Here is a 12658-nt window from a genome sequence, read left to right as displayed (position 1 = left end):
ATGACAGCATCTGCACTTGTTCCTCGGGAAGCTAGAGTCGTACCTCCCAATGGCTTGGATATACTGAAGCGTGCCTCGCCCCAGGCTCCCAACGGCTACGCGCCCGCCGAAGTCAACTGCCCGTCCACGCGCCCGAGCATTCGATCCGCCGACAGACTCTCCCAGCAAGAGACAGAATGGCTCCAGAAGAGGAGGCCGAACACAATCGATCCTATGCGCGAGTTCCTCGAACGCGTCAACATTGAGGGCTTCGACGTTGGACAATACATCAGCAACCACCGCGACAATACCACCGCCCTACCGAACATCGCGATCTCGTTCTCTGGTGGAGGATACCGGGCCCTGCTGAACGGTGCGGGTGCTCTAGCGGCGTTTGACAGTCGGACAACAAACTCGACGAGTGCAGGACATTTGGGAGGAATCTTGCAGGCATCCACATATGTTTCCGCACTATCAGGAGGAGGCTGGATGATTGGCAGCATCTACGCCAACAACTTTACCTCAGTTGAAGCAATCATCAACAAGGGTGAGGACTCGGCGATTTGGCAATTCCAGAACTCGCTATTCAAGGGACCTCCCACGAAGGGAATCCAGCTGCTCTCGACTGCGCAGTACTACGACAACTTGGTCAGCACGGTCAAGGAGAAGAGTGATTCGCCGGCTGGTGACTTCAACACGTCGATTACCGATGTTTACGGCCGCGGTCTTTCTTTCCAACTCATCAACGCCAGCGATGGAGCCCCAGGTATGTTTACCCCCAGATCCTTTTTAAGTCCTCAAGCTAACCCCAATAGCCTACACCTTCTCTTCCATCCAGGACGACCAAGACTTCTCATCCGGAAACGCACCGATGCCTATCCTCGTCGCAGATGAGCGTTCGCCCGGAGACTTAATCATCTCTTTGAACGCCACCAATTTCGAGTTCAACCCGTTCGAAATGGGCTCATTCGACCCTACAACCTACGGCTTTGCTCCTCTAAAGTACATCGGCTCCAACTTCAGCGAGGGTGAACTTGCCCAAGATCAGGGCTGTGTTGAGGGATTCGACAACCTGGGATTCGTCATGGGAACCAGCAGCTCCTTGTTCAACCAGATCTTCCTCACACTAAACACCATCCAGGATGTACCTCAGATCCTGGTGAACTTTGTATCGAACATCCTCAAGGGTATCGGTGAAGATGGTGACGATATCGCCGACTACTCGCCCAACCCTTTCTTCCGTTACCACAACGAGACGAACCCCAGTGCTGACAGGGAGCGTCTTACTCTCGTTGACGGTGGTGAGGATGGCCAGAACATCCCCTTCAACCCGGTCATTCAGCCCGTACGCCAGGTCGATGTCGTCTTTGCTATCGACTCCTCTGGCGACACCGTCGAGGAGGACGACCCGTCGCAGAACTGGCCCAACGGTACTTCTCTGGTCGCAACCTACGAGCGTGCAAGCGGCACTCTCATGAACAGGACTTCGTTCCCTTACATCCCCGGCCAGGACACTTTCGTTGCCCTAGGTTTCAACAGCCGCCCCGCTTTCTTCGGTTGCAACAGCAGCAACGTTACTGAGGGCGACAACATCCCTCCTCTCGTCGTCTACCTCCCCAACGCCCCCTACGTCTTCTGGTCCAACACCTCCACCTTCAACAAGCTCGACTACAGCATCAGCGAGCGCAACGGCATGATCGAGAACGGCTACGACGTCGTCACCCAGGCAAACTCCACACGCGAGGGTGCTTCAAACTGGCCTACTTGCGTCGGATGCGCTATCCTCTCTAGGAGTCTGGAGCGCAACGGCGAGGCTATCCCACAAGTGTGCCAGCAGTGCTTCACTGACTACTGCTGGAACGGCACCACAGTCGAGACATCGCAGCCATACACTCCCGAGCTGATCGTCGGTCAGCTCGCCACTACAAACAACGGCGACGACGACAGCGGTGTAGGAAAGTTCGTGCCCAACGTTCTCGGTCTTGCTCTGGCAGCGGCCGTGTCTGGATACCTGATGATGTGAGATATTTTCTAGTTTGCTTTTGGCGACATAGGGATTGGATTCAGCGCGGGTTGAAATATGATACCACATCTCTTTTGTAGATAGTAATTGAGTCAATACACGTATACCGAACGTTTTATTGCCATTCACCTATCACACGTGCGATATTACCATGCCATGCATTGCGGCTCTTCGGCGCCGCCCGTCCCTGCATCACCGAGGCGTGCCCCGCCAGTTGCGCGCCCGTCAAAAAAAGTTACAACCCCGCCACGCCTCACGCACTCAACGCCATTCTTCTGCAATCACCACACACAATGGCCGCCGTTCAGTCGCTCGCAGGCGCGCCCGTACTCTCTACGCCTGACACGCACATCTTCGAAGATCCCACTCCCGCTGTAGACACGTCGAGTCTACCCAGACTTTCCGATGAGCAGATCACGCTCACCTATGAGATCGAGCGGACGGTTAAGGAGATCCGCGAGGGGAGGTGGAAGAGGATCGCGTTGCAGTTCCCGGATCACATGCTTACTGATGCGCCGAGAGTGTATGAGCAGCTGAGTCGGGGGCTGGGTAAGGCGAGGAAGGCGCGGGACGGGGTGCAAAAGGAGAATGGACACACAAATGGGACAACAGGCGTGGAAGAAATCAGCGCGGGCTTGGAGAAGGCGGCGATAAGTGAAGAAGAGAGCAAAGACGAGAGTCTGTTTATACTGGGTGACACATCATACGGCGCATGCTGTGTAGACGAAGTTGCAGCAGAGCACGTTGATGCGGATGTCGTCGTGCATTACGGGCGCTCATGTCTCTCGCCTCCTTCAAGACTACCAGTCGTATACGTCTTTACTGAGCGACCGCTAGATCTCGACCCCGTAATCGCAACATTCCAAGAAACATATCCAGAAAAAGACGCAAAGATCATCCTCATGGCCGACATACCATACTCGCACTACATCCCCACGCTCCACACACGCCTCCAAGACGCCGGCTACACACACATCCACGCCACCGAAATCGTACACAACCCATCGTCGCCGCTTCCAAACCGAACGATACCACCGAACACAACAGAAACAGACGAAGCCCTTCACGACTACGCCCTCTTCCACATCTCCGACCCCCCAACGTCCCTCCTCCTCACCCTCTCCTCGCGCGTCGCCTCAATACACATCTATCCCACAGACACCCCCTCCACCACCCCACCCACCGCCTCCCTAGCCCGCACCCACCAAACCCTCATGCGCCGCTACGCCCTCCTGACCTCCCTCTCCACAACCCCCATCTTCGGCATCTTGATCAATACACTCTCCGTAAAGAACTACATGCACATCCTTTCGCACGTCCAACGGCAGATCACGGCTGCAGGCAAGAAATATTACACCTTTGTCGTGGGCAAAGTGAATGCAGCCAAGGTGGCTAATTTCAGTGAGGTCGGGGGGTGGGTGGTGATAGGGTGTTGGGAGAGTAGTTTGATTGAGAGCAGGGAGTTTTGGCGGCCGATGATCACGCCGTGGGAGCTCAAGGTGGCGTTGATGGGGGATGAGGAAAGGGTTTGGACGGGGAGGTGGGAGGGCGACTTTCAGAAGGTTTTGGATGAGGGGGAGGGGGATGTGAAAGAAAGCACAGAGGAAGCACAGGAAGAGGTGGGCAGTGGGCAGGACGGAGAAGCAAATGCAAATGGCGATTACGATTCTGAAGAGGAATCTGCGCCTCCGGAATTTGACCTCAGGACTGGGCGCTATGTTTCGCATGCAAGACCTATGCGCTCGAGCGGCGCGACGAAAACCGTTAACGGCAATGCAACGACGTCGTCGTCTAGTTCGGCGCTGACGAAACGGGCGAATGGCGATATTGCGGCTGTGGGGGGCGTCGCGTCGCCTGGTGCAGAGTATTTGCGCTCGAATAGGACGTGGCAGGGCCTGGGTACGGATTACCGGGACGCGGAAGATGGAGAAGAGGGGGCTGGTAGGAAAAGGGCGGCTAAGATGGAAGAGGGAAGGAGTGGAATTGCGAGGGGGTATGTTGTTGGTGAGCAGGGGAGTAGGCATTGAGTAGATGCAAGACGAGGGCTTCGATTCTCATCATCTGTTGACAGTATTACTATCTCGGAACTACGAAAGCGTTTGAAACAACAGAACGTGTTGATGCTTATGAGATACCGTCGCGCCCTTTTCCATACTCTTCACTACGTCCTCTTGAACAGTCTCGACGAGATTCTCCTTCCTTCACATAGTCATTGCTAGATCTCCATCGCCAGCGGTCCTTTCATTGCATTCACATCACAACTCTCGCCCAAGTCGCCTCCATGTCTTGGACCAGCGTGAGGAAGTCGTCGCTTTCCAGGTGGCGGTAGACGAACTCGTTGAGCGCTGCTCTGCGTCCCTCGTCAGACTGCATCGCATATGTCGCCAGCTGGTCGTTTTCATTCACACTCACAGTAGCACCTGGATTTGACACGCTCACACCACGGTGACCAGTAACAGACGTAGGTGGGGTATCGAAAACACTATATGACATGTTATGATGAAGATTCTGTGCAGCATTACTCCGTTCACCGAGAGGTTGCGGTGTCGGCAAGGCACTGAAGCTTGACCGATTGAAAGACAGCGGAGAGGAGATTGGAGACGATGTTAACGGTGACTGATTCTCGATGCCGCCATGTGGAGATGTCTTTGCGCGTGCAGGAATGTACTGATCTTGGTTCGGTGTGCGAGGAGGCTGTTGCATTGGTTGCTTTCCACGTGCGGTCTTGCTGATGACAGTGGGTTGGGGCAGAGGTGGGAGTTCGATCTCCTTGCTGGTTGCGCTTCGGCTGGAACCAGGTCGGTTACTGGCTACGTGCGCTGGTAGAGGAGGGGGCCCCATTGTGCCAGTAGAGGGCCGCACGCTGTCGCTGCCAGAGGAGCGCGGCGAAGATAAGCGTGGGAAAGGAAGCTCGCGTCTCGGTGGTAGTATCTCAGTGCTACCAGGGCGATCCGCAGTACCGGGACGGTTTGCACTACCAGGGCGGTTGAAGAGCATAGCAGTATCCGGTCGCTCCGTAGACATACGATGAGTATCTTGAAGGTCCGACATGTGCTGATCTGACGTATATGAAGAGTCAACATGCGAGCGTCCTAAGATATCCGAGGTTGCTGAGGTAGGACGAGTGAACAATACTGGAGGAGCAAGAGGACCTGAGAATGGTGCCGGCACACCACCCGCCTCTCTAGTATAGCCTGTGTTGGCAGAAACTGGACGGGTGTATGATGCTGTGGGTAGTTCATGATTCAAGGAAGCAGAGACGTCGTAGCTAGTGGACGGTCGACTAGAGATCTCCGCCAGTCGTGAAGGAGGACATGATGGTCCACCTATGGCAGAGCTCATATTAGGCAGCTGAGAGTATGCAACAGCAGTCAATCTTGGCCGGGAAGACGATCCTCCTCGCGCCGGAGATGGTGGCTGAGCCGTAGACCTTGGCTGAGACGGGACAGCCTTTTGGCCGCCCATGTAGAGACCGAGATGAAGGAGGTGGCTGAACGCGGTATCGAAGTCTTTGTCCGACTTGAACCTCATCTGGATGCGCCTGATCTTGTCGTTGGCCACTTGCCATTTGATAGCGAGCAGAGGGCAGCGCACAATGGCGGATATGTGTAGGTGGTCGGGCTGCACCTGCACTCCGCGCTCTTCACTCAGACGCGTAATGTGATTGCCTTGGTTGATCAGTCTCTCAATTTCGATGGTTTGCTGTCATCCAACGGTTAGCTAGCACATCATTGGAAGCGGGTTTCCAATCTGAATGGGTGGGTAATCAGTCATGCATGCGTCGTACCCGAACCTGCGAGCCTTGACACAGTTTCATGAGCTGAAGACCTCCGCGCGCACCATAGCTGTCGATGATCAATGTGAGGTCATTGGTCTCTTTCTGCCAGTTGAACCTCTGCTCGGTGGCGTCCGTGTCTCGTGCTGTTGACAGAGTCTGAAGCGGAAGGGATAGCATGATGGTTAGCAAGGTTGTTGGTTAGTGGAGATCAATAATCGTTCATCTGATAGCATGTGTGCGATGAAACGTGTTGTCTTAGAGACACGTCAAGGTCGCGCGCTCAGGTGTTGAGGATGTGAGAGATGGTCGAAGGAAGTCGCGACCGGCGACCCAGTCACATGATGTGGTCCGTGCGAATCAACGCGAGGGACCTGGTGCAGTCTAGAGTTCTGGTGTTCGCCCATCCATCATCGCGAACGACGCGCGCCGCGCATTCACGAGCAGATCCACCATTGCGCCTGGCACACAGCTGAATCCACGCATGCGTCGCGCCCCGTGCCCGAGCAGTCCCGAGTAAATGCGACAGCCGCACCATGGCCCCAAACAAACCAGAGGAACAATCTGTCGAGCGCACCCAAGAACATGAAGACTTCCTGAACACCTTGGCCGAATACCACGAAAAGCGCGGGTGGGTTTTGTTCTTTGTCTCGCCGCAATGAGCGCATATTGACCCGACGTGTAGCACTGTCCTGGATCGCGAACCCAAAGTCGGGAGCCGGCACATTGACCTGTTGCGACTCTACAAACGCGTTAATGAAGAGGGAGGGTACGATAGGGTTTCAGATACCAAAAACAACAAGCTTGCGTGGCGCAAAATCGCGACTGAGTTCCTGCCCAAGAGCCCCAGCATCACCACCCAGGCCTTTTTGGTGAAGACGGCCTACTACAAGAACCTTGCGTACGTGAATGGTGAAAGACAACTTTGCGCCTACCACTGCTGACGCCTGCTCTAGCGCCTACGAAATATCCACCGTTCACAAGCGCGAACCCCCGCCGCCCGAAATCCTCGAGAACGTATCTGCAAAGGGTGGAGACCTGCTCAACCGGACTGTCGACAACTTCTTCCCCACCAGTAATAGAGAGGCTGAACGATTAAGGGGAGAGGAGGACTCCGACTCCGAAGACGACGTTGAGAAGACACCCAAAGACGACAAGATGGACGTGGACGAGCCCGGTAGCCTTGGGCGGTCGACCAGATCCCTCCGCCATGCGCCGCCGCAGCGAGTGCTCTTCCAGCCCGAGTCTTCAACCCGACAGACGCGCCAATCGACAGGCCATCTGACTTCGGCGCAAGCCAACGGCTACGGCACCAGCGGAGCAGCCATGACAATCGCGAACTACGAGCCACGAACCGCCGTACCAGCCACCATGAAGCCCGTCGTTACCCCGTCCAACTCGCTCGATACCTACATACAGTCGCGCAAGAAGTACATTCTCAACAAGAAGAACAGGCCGGTGCCGCTCAAGGGCATGATGCTGCCCGGTACTGGCTTCTCAGGGCCCAGCATATACATCCGCGCTTTGAACGCGCTACGATCAAAGGAGCCCGAGGAGGAGGCATACGCGCTGCACCACCTGGTCAAGATCTCGCACGAGCGAGGAGACAAGTACCGATTCGATCAGTTCCCGGGGCTCGCAGATGCACTCATCGCCAAGGTCATTGACGTGTCCACATTGTTCTTCGATGTGAACTGGGACATCTCATACGTCGAAGAGGACTTTACTCAGCCGCAAACCTTGAACGGACTGACGGGCACCCGCGACCTGTTGCAGCGCATCAAATCTCTCCGCCCACTCGACATGCACGACAACCTCCTACCCGAGCAATCCGCAAAGGCCCTCACCATGATCAACGAGGCTGCGCTCATCATCCGGAACATGGTCATGCTGAAAGAGAATGCTATCTTCGCGGCCTCTGTGCCATCCATCCAAGACATGATCGTTATCGCACTCAATCTGCCCCGCCACTCCACTATCGTGGAGCTACAGCATTACGCCCTAGAGATTGCCGAGCAGCTAACAAAGTACTGGATACTGGACTCGCAAAGCCCGCTGTATCGCTCTTTGCTCGCCCAAGTGGATTCCGACGACCGTGGCCGCATTATCACTTCGCTGAGAGCACTCGCTCGGATAGCAATGAACCTGGAGGCTACAAACAAGCTCTCTGACGTGCCAGTCAAGACCCTCAAGTCAATCTGCGACTGGCTGCTAGTAGAAGACGAGGATCTGCGCATAGCATGCCTGGACTTCCTCTATCTCTTCACTGGTTTCCCCGATAACGTTGAGACGCTTGTACACGAAGTTGACATTGAGGGAGTGGCAAAGCAACTGGTACGCTTGCTACAGTACGGTGCTATTGCATACGAAGAACGAAGGAGTGCCGCCAAGACGGCAAAGACCTCTGCACCTCCAGAGAATGCCCCTAAGCTTTCGTCTGCAATCATAGATCATCTCGTGACGCTTGATGAGCCAGAGCGTAGCTCGCAATGGCTCAAGACGTGTTTCGAAGAGGATGCTACTGGCGAGATTACTCAGATCCAGCTCTGGTCGGCCTACAACGCAGCCTTCTCAGAACACATGACGAATAATCCGGCTTCGTTCAAGGCGCTGATGCCAGCTAAGGACTTCATCACGAATGTGTCAACGACGTTCGGTGGCGCCTCCGCTCAGGTGTTGACCGTGGGTGGACAGCCAAAGTATACCATAAGAGGCATACGGCCACGATCCGTACCAGTCGACCCAAGCACCAAGAGGCCGTACATGCGCTGCTGCTGGCATCCACCGAGCCTCCTGAACGGCCATGCCGACTCCAAACATTCGACCGCCAATATCGAGTGCGGCGAGTTTGCTTCCGGAGCACGCTCCATGTGGGAACACGTTGTCAGTGTCCATCTCCAAGTTCCTCGCGATCAGGAAACCGGACAGTGGCTGCTTGAGCCAAAGCTGGACATCAAGGACATTGTCAATATCGAGAACGGCGACACCCCAGAAGCGACGAAATACTACTGTCACTGGGGCGGCTGCACTCGATTCTCGCCTGACGGCACGGAATCCGCGTTCGAGGCTGGACAGCATGTCAAGACGCATTTGCCTGATACAAGTATCAAGCAGGCTATCCACGCGAAACACAACCGCACGCCTTCAGAGTCACGGCCCTTGACTTCTTCCGCACAAGCACGACATGAGAACTTTCAGCCGCAATTCGGACAACCGGTCGGGCTAGGTAGTTTGGGTATGGGTGGGCGACACCAAAGTTCATCGACCAGCTCTGCAAGCAGATACGGTGGCCGAGAGGATGCAGCAGGAGCACAATCAGCACCCAACTTCCGCTACTACAACACGGCAACCGACGATACCAATGATGCCGCCGGCCTTCCCCTGTCCTCTGTCCTCGTCCTTCGCAACCTTGCTCGCCAGCTCAACAAGATCCCACCACCAACCACTGTCACCGACATTACCTCACCATCCTCTCCAGCCCATAAGCGGACATTTAGCGCCAGTGAAGGAAGCCCCGAAGCCGCCAGACGAGCCACAGCTGGCGGTAAGAAGCCACGTCTCAGCGACGCAGCGGCGGAACAAAGACGAGAGAACGAAGAAAAGGAGGAAGAAGAAGCCAAGAACGCTGGGTGGGTCCCCCGCATCTTTGCTCCGCTGCGGGACCAGATCGCCTTCACAGCAAGCCATAATCTTACTCTTCGGAACTATGTCGGCGGTCTACTCAAGGCCATCGCTGAAGGTGGTGGTTAGATGTAGTAGTATGTGTTTGTAAAGCCCTTGCTGCGTGGCGTTGGTGAGGTTGCAAAAGGCTGTTTCCGCTTTCTTCTGTATGAGCGACACGGTATTGTTTGGAGTTTACTACATTTGTACGCAGGGGAGTGTAAGCTTAGATATCTGGGCATTTTCATGATACCGCTTCGACTGATGAGTCGAGTGTTGGTATGTTTATTACACGTCACTTCAACAGGGTCCATGTTGTTTTCAAATTCTTCGACTATTCACTGTCAGTATGTTGCACTCTATCTCAACACATCCTAGGTGTCGTGCACTTTACAACTGCAGGAAAAGTTTACGTGTCGGAGGGCAAACTTGTTTAAATTGAAGTCTTTTCAATGGAGGTGTATCTTAACGACATGCTCCTTCCAATTCGCCGGAACGCCTTCTCCATCCATCAAGCCATGCACATACGTATCTCCGACGAGCGTATAGTGACCTTTAGTCCCATCCTCAGCTGCTCGGAGGCAGAACGGTACGCGTCCTCCCAACAAGATAGTAACAGAGTCACCGGGCAGCATCTCCGGCGGACCTACACCCATGTAACCATCCGTCGTGATAAAGAACCTCCGATCAAAACCCGAAGTAAACCACGACTCATAGAAAAAGCGATCGTCGCTAAGATCGTCGCCATGTAGGCTTCCCACAACATCAGGATTAGTGGCTCGAGCCTGACACCACGTCTGCAAGTTCCGTCCCAAGCGCGAGACATTTGTGTTGCCGAATCTCTGTGATTTGTTTCCTCGCGAAGAGTCGTTGAAGGAAGCCGCGTGGTTCGACGGAAGCGGTTCCCAGCAGTCAGTCGTCAAGATACGCCAGAGCGCTTCTTCCAACGACTGATTTGCCAAAGCGCGGAAGACGTTTTTCTTCTCGGCCTCGATCATGCGATAGCATGTCTCAAGAGTGTCGATGATGCTTTTCCATGTAAGTCTCTCCGTATGTAATATCTGTGAGACTTGTGATATTGTCTGGCGTGGCTCGAAAGCGTCTACCGTGAGTACATCTTTCCTTCTCTCGATATGGGCTGCCGTTCCGCTCGCCGCTGAATATAGTGCTGAGCGGTGTAGTTTGAGTTGTGCGACTGCGTACTGTGTTGGTGTTTTCGGGCTGATTTCCACGACCCAAGATGGTATGCCAGATACGCCGGCCATGGTTCTACCCATCAATGCATCCAACGAATGGGTACCGCGTATATCCCTGATGGTCGCTTGAATGAAGACTTCTTTCGGGGAGAGACTGTAGTCAGGGATAATGGGCGGTGTACCTTGCCAGTCTGTGACGAGGCCTAGTACACCGAACACATTGTCTCTGATATTCGTCGCTTCGTGCAGGTGTACTAGACGCATAACTTGACTCAGACACAGTCTTTTGCCTCGCTGTCTAAGCTTCTGGAGGGCTACCGCGCCGGTGTGCACAGCGAATGACAATTGACTCCAAGCCAACCTGCCGTTTGTCGGCAGCGATAAGCTAAGGCTTCTGCAACAGCCTTTAGAGTGTCTGGTTATTGACTGAACTGCCTCTATGAGCGTATCCCATGGCATGGTATTGTTGCAGTAAACCACCGTGGCCCGTCGAGCAAGCACCGTCTCTTGTACAACCCAGATTCGATACCACCATGGATTGGAAATCCACGTCTTCGTAGCTCGAATGACTGCTGACCAACCCTCCTTGCGAAGCAGCCGCCCGTTCTCTACAGTGAAGAAGGGGATTTCGCCTACGTGCTTGTCCATGCCACAGATTCGTATGTAAACGAAGAAGCCGAGTACGTCCTCTGCCTCCTTTTGCTCTTCTCTTCCACCATCTCGGATCTTGCTCTGCTTGAAGTAGGCATCCACGGTTGTGACGTCTCTTTCATCTCCAGTCCAGTCGACGGTGGCCGGCCGTTTGAAGGGTGCTCGCGGGCTGCGTCCGTAGCCGAGCCAGATGAACGTTTCTTCCGCCAAACTATATATTTCGCCCATAAGCTGTACTTGTTCAGAACGCTCGTTGAGGTCTGACTGGTTGATGCAGGCTGCATCTGCGTAGATGATCAAGGCCTCATCCGTTCTCCGCAATCGTTGCAGCCCATTGCGCAGATTCTGTGTTATCTCCAGCGTCTCGCCATCGATCCTGATGGGTAACGTTATCGTTGGGTCGCCCCAAACATACGAGATCGCGTAGAATTTTGGGTTGTCGTTCAGCGAGGCAGTCTCGAGGTGGCATTCGATATCATCATCCCAGGCCCCCGGGTGAACATGGAGTAGACGTATTTCTTTCCGGGACGCGTCGAGCTGGGAATACATGCTTGGGCGCTGAACTTGCTAGCAGTTTGCGACGGCTCGCGTTGGGTGCATGGCTCAACATCGTTACCGGGAGAGGCTGCTGAACTTCGCGGATTACGCGTCGCTTTCCTCTCATTTATTTCCCCCTATAATTGACGTCAACGGTGGCACGGACTGTTTGCTCCTTCCTGATGTTGTTGGCTGTGATGGCATCTGGATATCCGATAAGCTGGGGGCAGAGAAGCGAGCCAATCACCCGAGTGACCTCGTGGGGCTGTGCTGGACGTGTATAGGTCGTGGATTTGGGGGCGGAAATTCATTTTAATCATTCGAGCCAACAGAACCGACGCAATAGTGGAACAAGGTATATAATTTCATAACCATCATAAGCATCATCGTTATATAGCCGCGTGGCCAACATCATCATGTGATCTTCTTTCATACATCTTTCTTCTTTGGCTCAATCATCAGACAAAACAGGCGAGTGCCAAAGGAAACACCAAGGAAAAGGTCATCATCGTAATATATGAGAGCAATTTCGTGAGCGCGAAATTGAAGAAGCCAACCCAGGATCAAGGGAAGGGTGGTTGCCGATCCTAAAAGCAATAAGAGGAATAGGTTTTTCGCTAAAAACGCTTCAATGCCGTCGCTATGCAGCCCCGCTGGGGAAGAAGAGCAAGATCAGGGTAAGGAAAATGGGCGTGGGTATGGTGGTCGTTACATAGCCCAGCTCGTTTCGATGGGGTAGGAACAAGGCGTCCGGGCCCGATAAGATATCACCGCAGTACTGGATAAGGATAAGCTCGTAGCAAGGCCGTAAGGGATGCAGAGTCGTAGGAATCGTGG

At 54.3% G+C, this 12658-nt stretch overlaps 4 protein-coding genes across 4 annotated transcripts; 2 read left to right on the top strand and 2 right to left on the bottom strand.

The window, feature by feature from the left end:
- J4E78_006613 (uncharacterized protein) lies at positions 1-2002 on the top strand (the record flags this gene model as incomplete). Its single annotated transcript, XM_049367223.1, has 2 exons — positions 1-745; positions 795-2002. The coding sequence occupies 2 exons, from the start codon at positions 1-3 to the stop codon at positions 2000-2002; spliced, it is 1953 nt and encodes a 650-aa protein (XP_049220970.1).
- A 293-nt stretch (positions 2003-2295) lies between these two features.
- On the top strand, positions 2296-4029 carry J4E78_006612 (uncharacterized protein; the record flags this gene model as incomplete). Its single annotated transcript, XM_049367222.1, has 1 exon — positions 2296-4029. One exon carries the CDS (start codon positions 2296-2298, stop codon positions 4027-4029), a length of 1734 nt encoding a protein of 577 aa, XP_049220969.1.
- Positions 4030-4252: 223 nt separating this feature from the next.
- J4E78_006611 (uncharacterized protein) lies at positions 4253-4790 on the bottom strand (the record flags this gene model as incomplete). The annotated part of the gene is made up of 2 exons (XM_049367221.1): positions 4253-4352; positions 4584-4790. Coding segments are annotated over 2 exons (307 nt in total), but the record flags the coding sequence as incomplete, so codon positions are not given.
- A 6424-nt stretch (positions 4791-11214) lies between these two features.
- Positions 11215-11833, bottom strand: J4E78_006610 (uncharacterized protein; the record flags this gene model as incomplete). The annotated part of the gene is made up of 1 exon (XM_049367220.1): positions 11215-11833. A coding segment is annotated over one exon (619 nt), but the record flags the coding sequence as incomplete, so codon positions are not given.
- Between the last annotated feature and the right edge of the window lie 825 nt (positions 11834-12658).

The sequence above is a fragment of the Alternaria triticimaculans genome (genome assembly GCF_023758025.1).
Source record: "Alternaria triticimaculans strain BMP 0046 chromosome Unknown scaffold_9, whole genome shotgun sequence".
Taxonomy (NCBI): domain Eukaryota; kingdom Fungi; phylum Ascomycota; class Dothideomycetes; order Pleosporales; family Pleosporaceae; genus Alternaria; species Alternaria triticimaculans.
This window is presented reverse-complemented; position numbering and strand designations above follow the sequence as displayed.